General features: G+C 38.4%; 1 protein-coding gene across 4 annotated transcripts; it reads left to right on the top strand.

Moving 5' to 3' along the window:
* The first annotated feature begins 2,924 nt into the window (after positions 1-2,924).
* Positions 2,925-20,657, top strand: rab11fip2 (RAB11 family interacting protein 2 (class I)). Of its 4 annotated transcripts, XR_013296249.1 has the most exons (8): positions 2,925-3,087; positions 3,665-4,211; positions 7,060-7,460; positions 9,564-9,912; positions 10,541-10,613; positions 13,095-13,235; positions 18,686-18,840; positions 20,538-20,657. XR_013296249.1 is itself a non-coding variant. In XM_077582414.1 (7 exons), exons 2-7 carry the CDS (start codon positions 3,859-3,861, stop codon positions 20,565-20,567), a joined length of 1,347 nt encoding a protein of 448 aa, XP_077438540.1. In that variant the 5' UTR covers positions 2,925-3,087; positions 3,665-3,858; the 3' UTR covers positions 20,568-20,618. The 4 variants fall into 4 exon arrangements, 3 of the variants coding, with proteins under 3 accessions (XP_077438540.1, XP_077438539.1, XP_077438538.1); XM_077582414.1 differs by lacking the exon at positions 18,686-18,840 and having other exon boundaries at positions 20,538-20,618; XM_077582413.1 differs by lacking the exon at positions 20,538-20,657 and having other exon boundaries at positions 18,686-19,196.
* Positions 20,658-22,877: the final 2,220 nt, after the last annotated feature.

Here is a 22,877-nt window from a genome sequence, read left to right as displayed (position 1 = left end):
TGCGCATAAAGCATTGAAGTGAAAGTAATTTCAGCATTTTTACAGGATAAGATCAAACTATACAGTTGAAATTGGACTTGTTCCCATACTCTTTTTGGGGTTAAAAGGTGGAAGGGAAGACTATTAGGGAGTCACCAGGCTCCGGCTTAGTGGCCTGTGTTAGCTCTTCTCTTTGCACTGGAGTCGCACATCTGCATCCATATATCAATGAATTTCCACAAAAACATTCCTGAAAGCAAAAGCGGGGGTGATTTGTGTGCCTCTCTCCTTTTTTTCATTGAAATGTATTCAGGACCTAAACTGATCGCTGAACTAAAAGCTAAAGGCCTTTTAAATCAGTCGGCCCTGCAGAACTTGTACATCACCTTCACATTTGGAGCATAAATTTAGTAGCTCCCCAAAGCAGATGGACAATATGGTGGCTAGATATTACTTTAAAAATGTAATACAACAAATATGCTATACTGTTAAATAATGTGGTCTAAACCACAACCACATGCACAATAGAGGATGGCGGCCCTTAGGGCCCACATCTAATATGGTTGAGCATGTGGACGTGGACCCAAACTTTGCAAGCTTATACACTTACATGTTGGACAGTTTACGGCCTTGTGAGTGAGTTCATACCACGCTTGCCTAATTTATAGACTGATGTTTTATTTTCAAATGCAGCAATCTATTCTCTAGCAGTGGATGGTAATAAAAGGATACAGGTGATGTTGGAATTTCACGTTTTATCTCACAAAGGAGTGGTGCACTGATATTTTTGTTATATGGTATAGTATGAAAGTGTTTGACTTATTGTCAAGTCATGGCAGTGCATGTGGACCGTAAGCATGCATCTGGACATTGTTTCATATAATTCAACACAACACTTCCAAACACAACAGCTCATAAAATATTCCTAAAAAAAATTGTGTAGGTGATGATGAAACCGGTTGAATTATACTTGGGAGTCAAAAAGTAGCTCCTCAATGTGCTTTCTCATTGATTACTTTTTTTAATTTAATTTTAATTTTAATTTTTTATTTTTCCTGGAGAGCTCAGTATTGTTCATTCGGTAATTTTACCGATTTGACATGTCATCATCAGTGCTCTTTTTTTTTTTTTTTAATATATATATTTTTTATTAATTTTTATTTTGTATGTAGGTGAGTATGTGTATGTTCTCGTTGATTACTGAAAGAAAGGCATGTCACCACCTTGAAAGCAACATTTAGAAACTCGACGGGTGGCTAATCCTTTTTTTCCCTTTCAATAGAAAGTTGTGGTTTATTACATTTACATGACAAAAATGCCCTTTTTTTGTTGTTGTCAATTTTCTATGAAGAACTAATCAATTTAGCAAGAACCAGGAAGAAAGCACAATTTCTTTAGTGGGCCACATAATAAATAAAAAAACAAAAAAACAATCTATAGTACAATGTTTGATGGACGGCCTAACCAGCGCCTCAGCCTGGTTGTGTGTACAACGGTAGTGGAAGCAGCACCACGATAAAACTAACAGTCTGGTGTGTTTGGTTAAGATGCACTTGTCAAGTGGGCTGACAATCACATCTGTGCTCATTCAAGGGAACCTCTTATCTTTGCCTCCATGTCCCACTCAGGAGACATAAGCACTTACGATGTTTGTATGATTTAGCTCTCAAATAAAGTACAAGCAGTATGTCACACACTCATCTGTGCTCATGAACTCGGTCGGGATTATAGAGACAGAGGTGGTAAAATTACTCACAATCTTTTAATTTTTTGTTATTCTGATTAATATTGTGTTTGTGGAATATGAAGAAATAAGCAGCAAAATACACACGTTTTAATCCATCACAGGGGGCAGCCATTTTGCCACTTGCTGTCGACTAAAAATGACATCACAGGGCTCAGCTTGTGAACATCATGTGACCAAACCCATTGAAAATAGGTGAGCCATGATTAGTCGTTACTTGAGTGGGTGGGTAACACATTTTGGCGCAACCTCCCGGCCCTAGGCTCCACCTATTTTGTGGAGGAAACACAACTAGATCGGGCGTTTGCTTCTGTCGAGTGGACTTTGACATATGGTTTATACCAAGAAGATATATGTCAGGCTGGTAAAATAGTATTGGTGGTGTAGTATATTGGCACTTTGACATCAGTGCATATAGGCACACAAACAACAAAACAATTTGTGCACTGAAACAATGTAGGCTATAATTTTCATTCTAATGTGTAATGATTAAAATGTGATAATTTCCCCCTCTTTTCCGTGAAAATATTTAAATTATATGTTAGTTTAACACATTTGAATCATTTGTAACTTATGCTAACTAGTGCATGTTTGAATTTAGTACATTCAAAACATTTTTGTTTCTGTGTGAAAACATTCAACATAGTTTTCCTCTTTTATTAGCTTACATGGTGCCCATGCTGAGTAGAATAAATTAATATCACATCAACGTCTCAAGTAGATTTGATTGGCTCGTTTAAGAATTACAGTCCAACAAGTTTTATATCAAAACGTGTTCACAAAAAATGTTAAATGTGGTAATGACAACAGCTGGGGGTAAAAACACATGCATGCTGCTGCTCTCCCTGTTTTTATTTTATTTTTAAATTAAGACTCTAAGATGTAAATCAATCAAACCCGATCTTGATTATATAATATACACATTGATCAAACCGCAAAATAGTAAATAATAGGTTACTCTTTTGCTCAATGAATTTCAATTCAATCGATCATTTATTTCATTCAGTTGTAAAAGAAAAAAAGACAATATAAAACAATATTCTTCGATGTTGAATGAAAAGCAGAAAGACGACAAGTCTTCGGCTTCATTGTTATCGCATGCCAGGCGAATGTTTCTCGTGGGCGTGGGCTCGCTCTACTGTCACTGTACTGTACTTCCTCAATGTCTGACGGTGTAAGGAGGAAGTGACGTCAGACGAGGAAGTGGAGCTTGCTCGACAGCAGTTGTTAGCAAAGAAGAGCAGCAACTGCAGCCCCAACTAATATTATATTGCTGTCATCTGCGGTGAAACAACACAGCATCTGTGTATTAATGGAGCAAGATTATTTTGGGATGAAAGGCGGCTGCATATGACGATGGCGAGGTAAGAAAACTTTATAGAGCTCTGTGGAAGTGTTAGCGTGGCAGCTAGCCGCTTATAGCTAATGTTTTGTCCCCTGTTTTGATTAAAACAATGGCAAAATCCGTGAGAATCGTTGTTGGTTAGTGTGTGTTGATAGCGTTAATACATCAACTTCTTTGAATTGTTGGGCAAACATGGTGTTGTTCACTGTCAGTTTATATAGGTAGGGAAAGAAAATCGCACCGATTCACTACATGTACCGTACCAAGTTTTGGGAAACCGACCCTCTGCAAATACAATTTGTCAAGAAAAGGACTTGTCACAAAAGCTATATATATATATATATATATATATATATATATATATATATATATATATATATATATATATATATATATATATTATTGATATACCTAATTACTGTGCATATGTGTTTGTGTATGTTTATAATTGCACATTTATAAAGTATATTTATAAGAACAAGTGTGTCATAATCCCACATTAGTTCTTGTGATACTATTATTAAAAAAACAAACAAACATTTCTATTTCTGTTTATTTTGTGTGCTAATGGTGGATTTCTCCCCCCCTCTCTCCAGATGACTCAGCAGTCAGTGGCTTGGATATCTGGATTTGTGACTTTCTGAAATGTAGCTTACTCTCTTTATCATGTTTTATATAACTTTAGGAAGTTAAAAAATAACATGAATAACAAATTGTTTAATATGTTTTCGCACATGACACACTTATTTGTATAACAATATAAGAGCACCATTGAAAACCAGTACAGACAATGTCACTGGGTGAACAGTCTCAAAAGTGGTTTCCAACTCATGTCCAAGCCACTGTTCTTCAAGCTACTGGTTTACAGGCCAAGGGCAAAAATGGCACCAATGATGCATACACTATCATCCAGCTGGGCAAGGAAAAGTACTCGACATCAGTGGCAGAGAAGACACTCAACCCCGTCTGGAGAGAAGAAGCTTCCTTTGAACTACCTGGGTTACTTCTGGACGGCAACCCAGATGTCTATGAGCTGTGCTTCATTGTTATGCATCGGTCCTTGGTTGGGCTGGACAAGTTTCTGGGTCAGAGTTCCATCAACCTCAACGAAGTGTTTGACAACAAGCAGCGACAAAAAACTGAGTGAGTATAAGTAGTAGTGTGGCATGGGATTCCACTGTAAATCCTTATATCACTAATACCTTATTCCATATGTATGAATGTTTGCTCTCCTTCCTAATGTGCAAAAACATTACGCTTCAATTACTTTCCATCCATATTTTAAGTTCTTTATTATTCATTTAAAATGCTGCTTTTAATAATCACTGTATTTCACTGCACAGTCTTTCTTGGTACTGCTTCAGTATACAGTGTTAGGCTTGTACAAGTGTTAGGCTTGTACAAATTGAACAAACAGAAACCTGTTTTTGCACCACCTCAAAGGGATGTTTTTTCTCCCCTTTTCTTTAGTATGTGAAAAGCAATGTTTCCTTTTAGTACTGTACACGAGGAAGTGGAACATATTTGCAAAAGTTGCATCGACTAAATTTGCTTTTGACAGGAAGTGTTGTCATGTCATAAATTAAAATCATGGTGGTACACTTGATTATGATGGGCAGGAGATTAGTTAGTGCATGGAGAGTAATTATTAAAAAGTAGTCAAGAAAAAGGGAAAAGCAAAATTAAGTTAGTTTGCATCACAGTTGACACACCATGTCTAAAACACCAAATTATTACTTCTATTATTTTTCTGGCAAAATGGCACAAAGTTTTATTGCGCAGAAGCAAAACAAGTGGAATTGACTCCACCTTTAAGAGGCAGCTAGTTGTAGCAGGCCAACTATTGTGTAAGGCTTAGCAATGGCTCAACTTCTAAATATTATTGTTAACATGGTTACTAACATGGATTCTGCTAATTGGCCTATGAAGCCCCTGGCTAAAAGTTATGTGAGACACCCATCAACCGTATACATCCATATTCTTTGCCACTTATCCTCATTTGGGTCACGGGTTAGTTAGAGCCTATTCCATCTGACTGGCCAGGCGTACACCTTGAACTCGTCGTCAGCCAACAGCCGGGCACATTTGGAAAACCAAGCATTCCCGCTCACATTCACACCTAAAGACAATTTAGAGTATTCAATCAATGAATCTAACATTTTATTTTAGGATGTGGGAGGAAGCGTAGGGGAAAAAACATGCAAGTATGGGGAGAATATGCTAACTCCACACAATGGCTACCTTTACATGTAGTCAATAATAGCCTATTAAAATCTGAATATGCTCATGCCCCCCCCCCCCTTGAATAAGACCCCGAGAAACTTATTTTCTAACCCGAATGTTTGATCATAGACATGTATTGGAATAGCTCCATTGAAAGAAACCTAGTTTGTTTTCTGCACATTTTTGAAGTAAATGTTGATTATTCTGTTTCCTGACCTTACATTTGCATTGCCATTAATGGACTGTTGAAAGACTGACTAATGAACAACAGGGCACATACTGTTAAAAATAAAATAGCACAGTTTTCCAAAAGCCTAATTACAACTGTGTAATAATTGCAGAGTAAACTAAAAGATTAGGTTGATTTGACCCTTACGACACACATGCCGTTGCTTAACCCTGCATTAACAAATCAGGAACAGATCTAAACTAAATTGGATCTGGTGTTAATTAGCTCACCAACATGGAAATACATTAGCACTTCCTCTCTGCCCATCAGTTTAGAGAATTGCAATATGTTATAATCAGTGTGAAAGTGGTACTTTTTTTTTTTTTTTTTTGCCTGAGCTGATTCACTTCAAGGTTGTGGACCTTTTCAGCGTCAGAGTGTTGGTAATGAATATGGCCCATGTTGCCTGCTGGCCCATTCCCACACGGCAGGCAAGTCAGACAATGAGCCCATGACCCTAGATACTATGACCACATTTCACCGTCTGTATGCTGCATTTGCTCCGGCCCATTTGTGATGTTTTTAAACTGACATATTGGGGAGGAATGACTGTCTCGATATCTGAGCAGGCAGCCCATAATTATCGCACACCTGTGTTTGTTGATTATGAGGAGTTTCCCAGCGGTCCAGGGGCCAAGCAGGAGGATTGTGCTTCCAAGCACAGGGAGATTTACCTTGGCCTTGAGACACACTTGAGCTACAGTGGCGGCCTCATAGCAGGGGCATGCTGTGGCTGCTGATCTGACTGAGCATGGCGTGCAGCCTGGGAAATGGACCCTTCATGACTCGGCTACCGGGCCATGAGCTTGGCGGTTTAGAATAGCACTCAGCAGCTGCACTTCTTTAATGCCAATACCAATATTACTCGCATTGACAGATTCTACCCTCGTTAAAAGCAAATACTGTATTTAAAAATAATAATTTTATATTCAGTTTTTCGATTTTTTTTTAAAAAATTTTTTGCTTTTGTTTTCCGCTGCTGTCGCATTGTTCATTGATGACAAATGGTGAATTTATTTGCTTGTTTTATAAATAGTGGTTTCCTGAATTGTCTTTTGTACAGTCCTCATAACACAGAGGATATGACTGATTAGCATGCATGAAATGGCCAGTTACCCTGCGATTCTGTGTCCCAATTGCTTATCTTTGCAGTTGTGAACAAAGGCCAGATTTGTGCAAATGCCACTTTTATTTTGAATGCACAAATCCCATTACTTCCAGTTGAACACACAGGGAGGTTAAATGAATAGGGGCCCAAAAGGAAGCCTGAAATGCTCCTATTCAAGAACATCCCATTTCTTATATTCTGTTTTACCAAGAATGCTTGTCTTAAATGACAAATTCTCCATAAATCAAAGGATTTGGGCCTCTGAATTGCTGTCAAGATTTTGGATTAGTATGCTCAAATTAACCTTGTATCATATTCTTGAGTTCTGCTTAAGTGGATAATCAACATAGATAAATCCTGTTCCTTTTTTTCTTACATATATAAAAAATGTCCCCATTGATTATGCTAAGCTTTCTCCATTTTCATTTTAGCTGGTATACCTTGCAGTCCAAGCCATCAAAGAAGAATAAAAAGGAGCGAGGACGCATCCAAGTCAGCATCCAATTCATGCGGAATAATATGACAGCCAGCATGTTTGACCTCTCCATGAAGGAAAAGCCCCGCTCGCCTTTTTCGAAACTTAAGGTGAAAATGAAAGGTCGCAAACATGACGGTGACACGTCTTCAGCCATCCTACCTCGCTCCGCAGCACTCGACTCGGACCCTAATTATCATCCAACTGCCCCAGAACCCCGAGCCCAGCCCGAAACCAAAGCTAAGAGATCACTACTCTCTGGGGCCCAGAAACTCTCTGCAGCCCACTCCATGTCAGATCTCATTGGGACCCACTTTCGACCCAAATTGGACTCCATGAATTCCATAGAAGAAAGTGGTGAGTAGTCTAAATGTTTTGTGACATTTTTTTTTTAGTTTTGCTGTCGAAAAAACCTATAAGGTTTTAAAAGATTTTTTTTTAAACAAATATAAAACTGAAAAGGTGGACATGTGAAAATATACACACCCCCACTTTCCCAGCTGTAATGATTTTGGGGTACAAGTCTGTCAATTTTGCACATCGAGAGACTGAATTTTTTTGCCTATTCTTCCTTTCAGCTCCAGCTCAGGTAGATGAGAGAGAAAGCTTTTGTGAACAGAACTTTTCAGATCTTTCCACAGATTCTCAATTCTCAATTCAGGTCTCGACTTTGACTTGGCCATTCCTGAATAAGTTTTTGTTGGAACCTTTGTATTGTAGATTTTGATTTGTTTAGGTAGGATTGTTGTCCAGTAGTTGAAAAGTAAACCTCCATCCCACCCATAGGTCTTTTGCAGACCCCAGAAGGTTTTCATCCAAAATTGCACTGTATTTGGCTCCATCCATCAACTCCTCTTCCCTGTCCCTGCTGAAGAAAGACAGCCCCAGATTATGATGCTGCCACTACCACGTTTCAGTGGGGATGGTGTTTTCAGGGTGACATTCAGTTTCAGGTTGCAGTGTTAAGTGTTACTTTTAATTTATGCGAATCGTAACGTATTTCATTTTTAGCCCAAAAAGTTCAATTTTAGTCTCATCTGACCAGAGCACCTTCTCTCACATGTTTGTTGGGTATTCCAGGTAACATGTAGCAAACTGGACTTTTCATTGTTTACTTTGAGAACTTGTCACTCTTCAATGAAGGCCAGATTTGTTTAGTGTGTGCCAGATTTGTTTAGTGTGTGACAGACAGTGTGATTAATAGTTGTCTTATGGACCAATTCCCCCACCTTAGCTGCGGATCTTTGAAGTTCTTCCAGAGTGATCATGGGCCTCTTGGCTGCATCTTTGATCAGTGCCCTCCTTGTTTGGTCTGCAAGTTTAGAGGGACGGCCAGGTCTTGGTAGGTTTGCAGTAGTCTCTGATACTCCATTTCAATATGATTGATTGAACAGTGCTCCACAAAGTGCTTAAAGCTTGTGAAATCCACTTTTAACAGACTTCTGAGACCATCACAGAACATGTGCATTTATACTTGGACGAGTTAAAGTACAGATTATACCTCTATCTATCATCATCAGTAATTTAAGTCATTGGATCATTCAGAAATCTTCAATGAACTTCTGAATTCAGTTGGCTGCACTGAGAAAAGGTGGTAAATAATTTCACATGCCCAATTAAAAAAAAAAAGAAGTTTAAAACCGTATAAGTTCCGTTTATGTCCTGCTGTAATGTTCCTGACATTTGTTTTTATTTGAAAATTGGAGAATTTCTCTAGGTTGGCAGTTGTCTTCAATTTCTCAACAATTTTCCTCCTACGGCCATTTTCCGGGAGGTTGTCTTCAGTCCTGCGGATCTTAAATTTCTCAATATGTGCAACTGTAGTCACTGGAAATATCAAGCTGTTTGGACATGGTCTTAAAGCCTTTGCCTTTAACGTGCTTGTCTAAAATTTTCTCTCTACTTGCTTGAGACAACTTGCTCCTTTTCTTCCAGTGTTTTTTTTTTTTTGGGTGGTGCACACCATATCACCAAACAGTGCAGGGACTACCGGTACTTGTCAACCTCTAAATAGGTCGACTGACTGATTACAAGTTCAAACACACCCATGATGCTAATTAGAGGACACTCCTTGGTTAAAAATGTCCCAACAGTCAAATTATTTTCAATCTTTTCTTTGGGTGCTATCATTTCCCCCCCAGGCCTGTTTCATGAGTTTGTTTCTTTAAAATAATTCAGTTTAACCACAATTCAAAAGCAATCTCTGATTTTCTTTTGGTTAATTTTCATTACTTTTATGTCAACAAAAACCAAGACGAGCGTATGGAGTTTCTTTTCGACAAAGCCGTGGACACTGACCAGGAAATAAGTTTACTAATTACGAACCTACATAAGTTATTTTTGTTACCAATGTGGGTTTTTCATTAACAGAGGGGTACCAACAATTGTGTCCATTTATGTAATCTCTAAAGGCCTATAAACAATGATGAATCATGCAATGGCTTTGTTTCTTGGATCCAGGTACAGCTGGTCCTCACAGGCGTTCCCAGAGTGAGGTACCAGGCCTCCAAGACAACGAGGCACACAGTGACCCTTTTACTGATATCAGTGACACCCTGCCACAGAAGTATGCCACGCTCCCACGCAACCGTAACCCATTCGAGGGAGAGCAAGGGCAGCTGTGGGACAAGCCCAAGGAGAAAAAGGAGAAGATCAGCCTTTTGGAACGCATGACTGGAAAGAAAGATGGCCGCAAGACCAGCAATGGGGGTCGTTTGGGCAGTGCGGGCAGTTCTGGAGACCTGCGCTCCCCAAACCCTTTTAGTGGCGATTCACAAGTACACACTAACCCTTTCAACTACAAAGCAAGGTACATAAATCATGATAATATATGACGTACTGGCACAACGGTGCGTTATCGTTACTATGTTTTTCATGAAATGGAGATCTCGCTTTCCCATGACCATGAGACGGAACTCAGGTTGACAGCGTCCAATCTACAGGATGTTTACAGTATTCTCATTATCCTTAGAAAGCTTCTCTCATGCACTCCCTTCTTTGTCTCAGTCTGCTGTCAAGTGTTTTTGTACCCATTGAACCTGTTATGTCTTTTCCTGGCTTCCACAGAGAGTTGAGGAACACTGAGACTACATTGTGCTTTATCAGAATGGAAGGTGTCATTAGAGGCTCTTTAGAGAGCTTTGGCATGATAACAGAGCCCTCTTGAGTAATCATAATGAGATTCTTTAAAGTGATAGACAGACCAATTAACCACTTATCTTTACAGGGCCATCATTATAAATGGTCAGCCGTAATATAGTGCACTAATGCATCGAAGCGATTTAATGTGCATAATTAAATGTATTTCAAACATCACTGCTATACAGTAGTTTGTTTAGTACCTTTTGCCCGATTTGTTTTTCACAGGAAGTAAAAGTCAGAGCTTCCTAGCAGTTGTATGCATAATTTACCGATCTGTCTGTTTGTTTGATTTACAGTGACAAAATGCCACATGGAAATGAAGACCTGGGCCTGGGCCAAGGGAGCAGGGGCGTCTACGCCTTGAAAAACGTGAGCTCAACTTAGCATGTCAAACCATGATTCCTCATGCATTTTTTTGTCGCATGTTGTCACTTTTAAGTGAACTGATAATGCAAGAATGGACTTGTAAAATTTTGACACTTCGTAATGGAGAACAAGTCTCAAGTCTCATTTGACGCAGCAGCTGGTGACATTGATCCTTGTGTCCTCTAAAAATTCAGATGTGCTATTCAGCTAATTAGCAGCTGCACACTCATATCATCAAGTCTTCTCTGAATATGAAGTACTTTACTGTGAAATATTCATGACGTTAGTTCAATTCGTTGGCTTGTATTTGAATGTTCGAGTTGGGGAAAGTATGCGCAACGTACTTCAACATGAAATATTTATGTTCTTAATATTTACACAATACTTCTACGTAATTATCTTATTTAATGTGTCTGTTTTCAGAATCTTTAAAATGTGCGATCTACTACACAGCAAATTTGGTATCTACAACAGAGCAATATAGCTCAAGGATGCCTAAATGAGAATGGGGGGGATGCTGATAATGGCTTTCGTCACCTTTCTGTGCGGGTGTTGAGGTCTGTCATTATCCACACATGTGCCCCTTGCACATGCTGCACTGGCTTGCAGAAATGCCAGCTCCCATTTCCTCCTCTTCAAGGCCCTAATTAACCACATGCACGGGTAGGGGGGGGGATAACACACACATTTCAAAGGATGAAGCTTTTTAAATTCTCAAAGCTGAGCTCATTAGAAACGGTAATGACACAACTGGAGAATGGCAAATGGTACGCCTTATCTTCTCCTCAACTACTGATGGTAGAGAAATGGTCATCATTACTTTGCCAGTTCATGGTCAAATTTTGACCTTTAGCCCCAGCTACTGAAGCTCATTTTATTGTGAGAGAAAAATAATGTAGGCTCAAATAAACTACATGTAAATCCAAATGTATTCTCTTATTCTGTCGCAAATAGCCCAAGGGTTGTATCTTTTAATTAGATGCATTTCTCATCTCCAGTAGTCAAAATCTTTGAGAATTTCATTTTGGCCTGTGTGCCTCTCCTCCTAAGTAGCCTTTGTGCTCATGAAGTGATAAGACACCTGGCAAACAGTCTAACTCAGAACTGTTCTGCATTGTCTTTACTCTGCAGTGAGGCATGGGAGTGCAGGATGATAACGCTGGTATTTTAAACAGAGTCGAGCCTTTGCTGTGCTATCGATTTGGGGGAGGATGCCCGACATTACAGTGATAAAGTGCTCCCTCATTAAAAACGATTACAGCTCCTGTTCTCATAGAAGATCTGCCTAAAGAGGACCGCGGTGGGGTGGCAAAGACTTTCTGACTCTTTACATCCGCCAAGAAAAAGTGAAGCAGGAGATGTCACAATAGTTCCAGGACTGGTGTCAAAGAAGGTATATTTCAAATCCAGAGCAGTTATCAAACCATCTTGACGTCGTGAAAACAAGTCCCCTTGGTGACACCCTTGAACTCGGAAAATAGAGAGAAAAAAAAACGATCAGATCCAGTTCGAGTGTGTAGGGAGGTCGCTCCAGCACATTGATGTTCTTCTCCGCCAGGAACATTTCGGTGATCAGGACATTGGACCTCATTCACAAACAGTGTGTGCACACAGCTTTGTACTTAAAGGTTCATTGTGGAGTTTTTTGTTTTCAGTTTCCATCCCAATTGTGTCATACGCTAGCTAACACAGCTTGACCTCACCCTCCACCGCTCCCCGGCCCCAAGAAACTTGTGGAGTGCTTGCCCCGTGTCATGAGGCCAACGGTGATGTTATTGAACTTGTGCGCAGAGTATGAAAATTGCTACGCATTTATTAGTGAATGAGGCGCTTGTGAGCAGGCATGTTGTCTTTGTGAAACAGCCGCGAGTTTTCCTGCCACAACGCTTACCTCTTCTCATGCACTGAATGAAGCAGACACTGTAGAATCTCTTATGCGGGTCATCTGGCTAACATTGAAAGGCAAAAATTTGTCTGAAAATCGTGTGCAGTTTGGGTAGTTTGAAATGTACAATTTTGTGATACTGGTTTTGGAAATTTTCTGACACTAATTGTACACTCAACTTGCATTGGGCCCACTTGGGTCACTGACCCACCAGATCCAACAGATGTGATGGAAAAAGCTTTGTCTGTGAGCCTATCCTAATACATAGAACCGTATTTCTAAAACATGCTAACTTGTCAATTAAACAAATACGTTAGGATTGTTTGTTCTTGACACACTTTTTCATGCCATTGCAGTTCAGTTTTGTTTATTTTACTGCTTTATTTGAATGTCAACTCTTGGCAGGACAATAACATTTTTCCTAGTGTGTTTTAAAGGTTTGTAGGGCATGACCTCCACCGTTTATTAGTTGACGTGTCACTTCTAAATCTTAAACAGCTCTCAACTAGCCTTTATTAGCAAAAGATAAACATGATGCATATGTAATTCTTTCTGGGTTGTAATACAAGTTTGTATTGTGGTCTGTTTTCCATGTCCAGGAAGCAACACAGGAGAGTACGGCAGCCTATAGGAACGTGTCTTTTGAGGAAGTGGTTCAGCAACTCATCAAGCAGAAAGAAGTGGTGAAAAAGAAAGACGCCCACATCAGGGAGCTGGAGGACTACATCGATGACTTGCTGGTACGTGTCATGGAGGAAACACCAAGCATACTTCGGACACCCTATGAGCCCAAGAAGAAGGCAGGTAAACTCAATAAAAAGTAAAAAGCAGAGGCATCGACAACAGACGACAATAGATACGAGTGGGGCAGTAGTTTGCGCATCAATATCGGTAAATGAAGTGGAAGGAAAAGTTCATGATTTTTCAATATGAGTTTTTAGACAAACTTCTCCTTCAAGTCCATGAGTGCATATTTCAATTCATAAACAGTTAAAAGTGACCATTGCTGAGCATTTTAGGTACTTCAACAAAATTACATAATCTCATCATTGCATTTAAATCAAATGCAGGGATTTCGTACAGCTCTGTCTTTGCGTTTGCACTTGCAAGGCAACAGCACTGTTGTATACTCAGCTTCTATCATGTGCTTACTGTTGCAAGCTTGTCAGTTTAAAAACAGCCAAATTTATGTTTACGAGAAGCTGCGGGAGCAAACAAATGCTGTTTATTAAAAGGTGATTGTGATCAAACCATTTGTAACACTTATGTTTACACTTAAGCACACGTCTTAAGCCTGCCACATTTAGTCAGGCTGTTAATTCCAGAGCTGTCCTCATCTTGGCTCTCCTGGTTTGCTAATTAATGTTTTAAAATGAACAGTCTACATTCTTAATCTTAGTCCCGAAATTGTCCTTACTTTTGTTTTAATTGTGAAGACTATCATTTAAGGGTATTGGTGAAGGTTTCTTATCTGAGAATGATATTTTTACTTGAAGTGCAATAATCCTAATTTAAGCATTTTGCTTTATGTTATACTGGAATTGAATTACACTTTAAATATACCTTATTCTATCTCACCTTTAAATGATGTCAGGCTATGTTTTGTTTTTTTTGGTAATTTATTTACTAGCCTACTTCTCTTTCAATCCAAAGTGCTGGGGCGTATGTATTGATTGATGCTGACACAGCTCTGTTACATTTTAATACTAATGTATTTGTTTGGTACTTTATGTCGGATTGCTACTGTATCCCATTACCCTACCCATGACTTCTGTGGTCTTACACTGGTACACAAAAGGCTTGTATAATGGATTTGTCAAGTTATGTATAATGCTAATCCATTGAAGTATTTTTTTGTATGTATGTATTGTACCATGGTATATCACAGCACTTTTCTTTGTGTATCCTCTGAACAGTCCAAACACTATCATTATCATAATGTCTTCCCTACAAAGTCGGGTAAACACAACATTTTTTGACAGATACCTTAAACACATTTGACTCTGTTGTCATCACGTTCCAATTTTCAGTTTGCTACACTGCTGTTTCTAATAGGAACAATATGGTGACATCACCACATTTTTTTTGTGCTGAATATTAAAAAAAAAAAAAGAAAAAGAAAAGGTTCATACATACATCTTTAGGTTTACATTTGTATATTATTTTAAGAGAAAGCAGCTGCATATTGCACTGTATTAAAGCATGTGTTGTTTTGGCAGTATGGCAGTTTTACACCCAAAGTTACATTCGACAACTTCAATCACCTTCTCTTGTGGAGTAAATCATTCCTGCTGCATGTGTTCCAATGTTGCGCTTTATGATACCAATTCACAGCTGAGATTTTCAAAAATGTTTTGTTGTGGCAAGCAACATTATTACCAGCTGCCGTTAAAGTCGTTATTTTACCTGAATGTACTGTATATGGTTTTGTACAAAAAGCCAAACTCTTATTAGTGAATGTAGTTCATTTTAAATACAACATTGCATTATATGTAGATCAACAATGTCATTTAACCTTACTTGCCTTTCAATTATTTTGCAGTTTCAAATAGGCATTTCTGACGGTATGATAAATGTGAGGAAAAAAATCTGGCAGTATCACGGAATTAAAATTACAACTCTAAAATGTTTTCTTTAAAAAGGGGCTAACTAGTACCTGCTGGCACAATTATTTTTAAATAAGGACAATGCACATTGACATGGCAAAGAGGCATCCACAATTATGCTGGAGTTGGTGCAGGTGCTCTCTGTCGTCACTCTAAGTCATTCCTCTCCCTTCAGCTCTCTGTAACTGCTTACCCCTCCCCTCTCTGCTCAGCCAAGAAGGCTTTCTCGTCATTAACTTAAAAGAGGTGACTCGTTAAGTGATCTCTGCAAGCGACCAGTCATATTTGCAGCCAAAGACAAAAATGTTCATGTTCAGTTTTGACGGTCATCTAAACCTTGACTTTTTGAAACCACAGCTAGTTCAAAAGAAAACTTCCTATTTCATTTCGATACATGTATTTTGACTTCCACAACTCAATTATTGTACAAATATGTGTGAATTTAAAAAAAATAATTTTATTTTATTTTTTTACACAATTTGTGTGATGGTGGACTGGAAAGCTGTGTGATTTAGCGAATAGCCCATTTTAGCATGAATACTGTACTGTAAGTGTAGATAAGAACCAGTTTTCCATTTAGGAAAATCCCCTCACTGATTGCCTTCTAGTATGTGCTCTAGTGTGACCTCTAGTTACACACTCGTTACCTACTGCTTTAAGTGTGTATGCATAGTTAGCAAGTTGAAATGGACCTTACCTACGGGTTGTAATATTTCTATTGTACTTAATCTTTGTATTGTCACATTGCTTTTTTTTAGTTGACTTACTATTCATTTTGTTGTCATTTAAAATATTTGAAAATGCATCCAGTGTGGATTTACAAGTGCAGTTAAAAAAAAAATATATACCACCTGTTTTTCATTCAAACTAAACTTGACAGTGGCAAATCGTGAGATAGAATTCATTCTCAGGAATTTAAATTATTTTGCAACTCAAGCATTTTCATAACTAAAGATGATCCTACAAGCCAAATAAATCAATAGATTGCTATCAGCGTGATAGACAACAACATGTAATTTATGCTTATTCCCACCAGGTGCCTGCAGAGTAAAGGCACGCAGCAGCTATCTGTGCTACTCAAATGATGAAATATGAATACTAAGGATGAGATACATTAAACATTGAACACATTTGGACCCTGAAGGGGATTTAGTTCACATGAAAGAAAGTGATTGTGTTGAAATGAATTAATTTGGCCTGTCATATTTTTTTTTTGCCTTTTAGCTTGATTGCTACATTTGCTTTATGCTGTAATATAATTTGGTTCTTTGGTAGATGTCAGACTGTAACACGTAAATCTTAAATGAAGAGCATTTTCAAATCATTTTCGAGCTCAACACTCAAAGAGGGTGACTGTCATTATTATACTTGTTCTTAGCAGCCTCTTTGCATAATGTTTTTCATCAAGTCAATGCAGCCTTTTGAATATGCAAAACACTAAATATGCTTGGAGGAAATGTTTCCTATAAACCCCCCAACTCTTCTACACAGCAATCACAATAAGACACATGGCCATAACATGTCTGATTGATGTGTGGAATTGTTGTTGGGTGATAGCCTACTCCATAAAACATTGCAAAAGTTTTAATGATGCTGATGCACAACTAGTGCTGAGAATGATTTTCTTGTAGTCTTCTTGTCCTGCTTTGTCTCACAGTTTGACACAGTTTTAAAAAGAATGTATGACTTTGTTTGATCATACAACTCAGAATGTGATGATTTAACTTAGCCAACATGCCAATGAGGTTTAGCTTCTGAATGTGTCCCTGGTCTTCCAAATTATTCATCCACATGCCTTCTAGTATAGCTGATAAAGTATGAAGCCGTGTGTTTTGGTAATCATCTCACTAGAAAAAAAAATTTCCCCCCCATATTCCAGAAAACAACCATCCTGCTTGGACAGTGTGTAAAGTGTACCTTCCGTAAAGGTTGGTTGATACCGTAAACTGACATATATTACATTAATATTTGACTTCAGTGGCCAGTTTGAGGTTTTTAAACCAGCATGTTTGGAAACAAGATTGTATTAACAGTTTTGGTGTAGGGGGATTTAGAAACACAATTGTGGTTAAGGTTTAGACAGACTGTATGTCAAGTGCCAATTGTAAAATTACTCCTTCAAAAGAATGCTTGCTAATACTTAATGATTAAACAATTGCAGAAATCATTTTAAGCAACACTATTACTATTGCTGGAATTGAGTTCCAAAAGTACGCTGGATGTTTTGAAAGGCACAACAAGATTGCATTGTCCTTTTCAATAAAGTCACTCTGAAGAATGCTGAATCGCTGCTCTTGTGTTATTTTTGCAAGCTATAAAACAAACATGAAATGTGTACTGTGCGTGTATATGTGGGTCATTGACGGATACGTTAGTCCGTGATGCCCATTTTATGAATTATCATGTGGAGAGACCAAAATGAAACGAACAAATTTTTATTTTGAAATGCATTTCAAGACATGAGTTTGTATCATCTACATTTTACAAGGCAGTCAAGAAACCCATGGGAGCAGCTATCAGGTTTGTACTCTCACAACTATGTAATAAAATGTAAGCTTTAAGCAAATGTTATGTAGTGGTCTTATTTGGACATTTGGTATGACCTGAACAAAAAAAAATTTTTTTTACAACAAATATTTATTTTCATTATAATTTTACTTGTGTGGCTGACTAGCTTGTTTTGTTTCGATGGCTTCATGTTAGCCTCATAACTAATTTAAATTGAAAATATGCGACCAATGTTGAAAGCTTCCTATGATAGATAAATGTCCTAAATTATAGAGGTCCTAAATTGAAGATAATTGTAAATAATTATAATAAAGAGTAAATATTACATGTGTTTTTATGTCTGTCAATGACCCATGTACAGTAGTTTATGTCAATAATGTGGAATGCTAAACAAAGTACATTTCTGACATTAAATACTTGTCCTTTCATTGTTATGGAGAGTCATTATCTTCTGGCAATTAAACTTTTAATTATGCTGAGTTTTTTAAAAAACTTTCCCCTCCCTACCTCCCTAAAACAACTTTTCATTTTGTTAAGAAATTCCCACGCCTGCGTGGCTGAGGCCTCTCATTTGTTTAACAGGATTGTATGAAAACGTTAGTGACAAAAACTTGTGTTGTTTACTGCCTGACGCTCTTGTCGGTGCCTTAGCTTCCCCATCACAGGTTAAAAGCGCACCTTCATGGCAAATTCACCCTCTCACAATCCCTTTGGGCGACTTAGAATAAGGATTATCAGAGCTGATTAACTGACTAACATGTGTCATGATAAATTTTTTATACAGAGTGATAATTTATCATCTGCCTTGGAAGATACTAAACACAAATACGTTTGTAATTGGGCTTTATTTAGGTGTCACCTGTTCTATTCATAAACTAATTGGTAAACTCATCATTGTTGTCTTTAGGCATACATCACCAGATCAGATGACAATCGTGGCAGCTTGTGCGGCGCTGGCACGCGTCACCTGAGTGCCTCCTAAATTAAAGCCCATTAGCTCCATGTGCTTTATATCATATTGCTGTAATTTGAGGAAATATGCCACAAATGTGTAATGTAAGGTTCTGTGGATGCAGGAGAGCCCGGACGTGCCACCCACGGGTCACCTGCACGCCTTTTAAATATGGATGGGCGTCATAGGGGAGGATCGGTGTCACCCTGCACGCGTCTGTGGATGGGATGGCTTCAGGCACTCGTGGAGTTTTGCGGAGAAATTCAGCAGATGGATGAGGTGTTTGAAGAGAAAAGCAGACCTATGTGGGCAGCTGCCCTGAACTTGTTGTATGGGCCGAGGGACAGGTGTCAAGGTTAACCTCCTTCAACTCCCCAGAGTGTCGACTCCACCCTGTCCTCCAAGGCAGGACGCTTTTGTTGCATATAGTTAGCTCATCTAAAAAGCTCAGCTGGTGCTTGAGATAAATCAGGTGTCAAACGTGCCGTCGATCCTCATGTCGGCTATTGTTTTGAGGGCATTGTCTCTTTGATAGCTGCCACGCGTCTCGTATCGGGTGAACAAAGACAGATGACAACTAGAGGAAAGACACAATGTGTCAACACAAAATTGTATACTGGCCCCAACTCTTTTAGATCACAAAGCGTCCCTCAATCAAGAGTCGAATAAAAAAAACTCTGAACTACTAGAATAATTCTCAGTTTTCAATAAACCTGTCAGAAAATCATTTACAGTAGTTATAAAGTGTTCCCTCATTTTTCGCGGGTGTTACGTTCCAAAAATGACCCGCAATAATGGAAATCTGCGTTAATTAAATTTTTTTTCCCATTAATTACATATATTTTTGTTTTTTCGTTTTGGTATGATTTTTCGTTTATTATGAATGCTTTTTCATTCATCATATATGTTCTTTTTTCATTTACAGTCATTTTTTTCCCATTAAAGGCATTTTTTAATTGACTTATTATACAACACAGTATATATTTTTCGTTTATTCTAAATGTTTTTTCGTTCGTACTATATTTTTTGCATGCATTATATATGTTTTAAGGTTAACACCTCACCACACACTTTATACATGGCACTTTTCTTGATAGGCATTTTCTCACATACTGTCTCTCTTATTTAAATAATAATAATAATAATTAGTGTTCAAAACGCCTGGATTTTGCTTCATAACTCATATTCCACTAATGTAATATTACGTAATCAGAATGTCATGTTAAGACAAGTGAGAACATGACATATTATTGGCAAAGGTTCACCTCCCTTTTAATATAATTCATTAATTGTTCAATATTTATTAGGGGAGGTCCCACCATCTGACGTGAATATCAGAATAACGTACCCATTAGTGTTCGATAACTAATCATGTAGTCCACTGCATTAAAAATAAAAACGATACTGGTATATTGTAGTGATGAGGGTATATGGAATGAGTGAAAACTTCCAAAACAGCCTCAGTCTTTAAATAAATTATGCATTTTATTTATAGTATGTTGACAATTTTATCATTGACAATTTTGTTGTATCAGTCTGAGTAAAACTTCCAGACTGACCTCATAACTGTCTGGACAGCATGCAAGCACGCATGTTCATCTTAGAACCTTCTTAAAAAGAACTTAAAAAAACATATCTGCCATTATTTTGTGATGTCACAGATTGGCGATACAGTGCTCAAAGTTGGTTGAAAGCAGTGAGAAGGATTACAGAAACCTAAGTGTGTGTGAGAGTTAAAGCTGTTTCATTTTTAACTGTACTGTAGATAAAAGTCGTTTTTTTTCTGCTAAGTTCGAACTTTGATTTGTGGTCATCAGCAGGCTAACGGCATCAGACAGTTTGCTCGCTGCTTACGTGAAGTGCAGTTTACTTTGCAGTGGATAGATCCCATTAAAACTTTACTGCAATAGCTTGCTAAAGCCATGCTAAAACTAGAGTAATACAATCAATCAATCAGTCATCTCCTGACTTCACAGCACAGAGGAGCCCTGCAGGAATGCTGCTAAGCTGCAGATGTACCAGCCAAATTACTCCAGAGGGGGAATTACCAGGCCATAAATCCAGTCGTCATGAAGTCGACTGCAACCTATTTCACGGTAAGAAAAAAAAAAAAATCCACGCAACTTGTTTTCATTACCCCCATAAAAAGTGTGTTTCGTTGCGAGGAGCTCAAATGGCTCCGGACAGATCTTAACATGTTTGCATATAAACATACATGGCCTTGAATCATGTAGACCTCCACCATGTTGTGGCAAGCCTTTTAAAATGAATGATCTATGACATAGGCGTCAAACTCAAGACTGGGGGTGGGGTGCCAGATCCAACTCGTCACATAATTTATTAAAGCTAACGAAAGCGAACAAATTGTGTCTACTTTTTTTCTTTTTTTTTCTCAAAATGGATTTGTTCTTTTTAGTTTGGCAGACAATCTTGCTGTTTTTCCTTCACTGTTCACACGTATATTATCCATCACAACAGCTGCTTGTCCAATTAAGCACTATTAAGGTGTTATATATTCAAACGAACTGTCAATGGTTCTTGTGAAAATATGAATTGATGATTGTGTACTTTTGAGATTAGTGTTGTGGCGATTTAATCTTTCATGGTTGTTAGTGTCTCTAAGCGAAATAGGCAGATAGATTTGTGTTTAAATTGGGTCGTCATAAAATCGGCTTCTTATTTTACCTGAAAAACACACAATTTTCTTGACCTAATTTGGCCTTGGCTTCTGTTCATGTTCTGTTACGCAGTCGTGCAGGTGCTCTTAAGCAATGTCTGCCATCTAGTGGTGAATGCTAAAAGAGCAACAAAAATTACCAACTTAGTCCCTTGCTTGTTCTAACCTCAGTAAATTCAGATATTACACTGAGTACCGTAACATTTTTAAAGGTGTATTCAAGGATCTTTTGTGGTTGCGTCTTCCGAGTGGATCATCCTAACGATTGGTTCTCAATCCCGCCAATCAATCTGACATAACGACGCACTTCCAGTGTTTATAGCATGTAGCCGATGAGCTTTGGACTCAGCCATTCATCATTGCAGCTCCACCGATCCCACCACATACTGAGAAAATGGCTGAGAGCTGCAACAGGACATCCGGTGGGGGGGGGGATAAATAAAATATTGGCGCATTCACAGTCGACACATTCAGACGTTTAGGATTTTCGCCGTCATTGTATGTAAGTGGCTAGCAGCAAGCCGTTAGCATTACCAACGAGTGTCTGGCTGGTAACTGTAGCTAAGTGAGTTTGACATCTGGTACTTCGCTTATTTGAATTATTTGTCAATGTTCTAGACCAAGGCTACTTTGTAATTCACTCTCTATGTTTAAAGGAAGGGAATGTGCCTTAAATTAAACTTTGAGGTCTTTTCATTATAAAAAAGAAAAAGATAAATAGAACTTTGTCTTCATTTATTTTGTACATAACTTTTGCCCATTAAAAAAGAACATTTAACTCAAAATGTCAAACAGCCATTTTGATTTTAGGAACACAACTTTATACCATTAATACCTTATTTTACACATGGGCCATGTAAAAAATAAGAATGTTTCTGCCTCATATTGTACTTAAAGTTGTGTTCCTAAATCCTAAATATTTTACTATTAGACATTTTGAAATCATTTTTTTAAATTTAATGGAAAAAAGTGTTTTACAAAATAAATGAAGGCAAAGTATTTATTATCTTTTTTTTGCTTATCCGATCAGTGACTCAGCGGCACGGTGGCTGACTGGTTAGCACGTCCACCTCCCAGTCCAGGGGACGTGAGATCGAGTCCGGGCTTCGGCCTTCCTTGGCCTGGTTGGAGTTTGCATGTTCTCCCCGTGCTTGCGTGGGTTTTCTCCGGGTGCGCCGGTTTCCCCCCACATTTCCAAAGACATGCATGGCAGGTTAATTGAACACTCTAAATTGTCCATAGGTGTGATTGTGAGTGTGGATTGTTGTTCGTCTCTGTGTGCCCTGCGATTGGCTGGCAACCAGTTCAGGGTGTACCCCGCCTACTGCCCAAAGCCAGCTGGGATAGGCTCCAGCACCCCCTGTGACCCTTGTGAGGACAAGCGGTGAAGAAAATGTCCAAAATATATATTTTTTTTTTATAAAAAATGAAAATAAAAAAAGAGAGCGCAATGATGATGACATGTCAAATCGGTAAAATTACCGAATGAACAATACTGAGCTCTCCAGAGAAAGCAAAAAAGAAAAAAAAGAAAATGGATGGACGATCAGTGAGTCAAATCCGTGATACGGGTCCGAACCGTGACTTTTGTGATCTGTTGCATCACTAGTTGGAAAAGGGAAACCTCCAAAGCCTGCAG

This window comes from Vanacampus margaritifer, chromosome 12, assembly GCF_051991255.1.
Source record: "Vanacampus margaritifer isolate UIUO_Vmar chromosome 12, RoL_Vmar_1.0, whole genome shotgun sequence".
NCBI classification, from domain to species: domain Eukaryota; kingdom Metazoa; phylum Chordata; class Actinopteri; order Syngnathiformes; family Syngnathidae; genus Vanacampus; species Vanacampus margaritifer.
This window is presented reverse-complemented; position numbering and strand designations above follow the sequence as displayed.

What these genes read in the sequence shown, in the direction of transcription:
- rab11fip2 (XM_077582412.1), top strand. Translation starts at nt 3,859, where the DNA reads ATGTCACTGGGTGAACAGTCTCAAAAGTGGTTTCCAACTCATGTCCAA. An exon ending in GAATTCCATAGAAGAAAGTG is followed by an intron (nt 7,461 to 9,563) that starts GTGAGTAGTCTA and finishes TCTTGGATCCAG; the next exon opens with GTACAGCTGGTCCTCACAGG. An exon ending in GCGTCTACGCCTTGAAAAAC is followed by an intron (nt 10,614 to 13,094) that starts GTGAGCTCAACT and finishes TTCCATGTCCAG; the next exon opens with GAAGCAACACAGGAGAGTAC.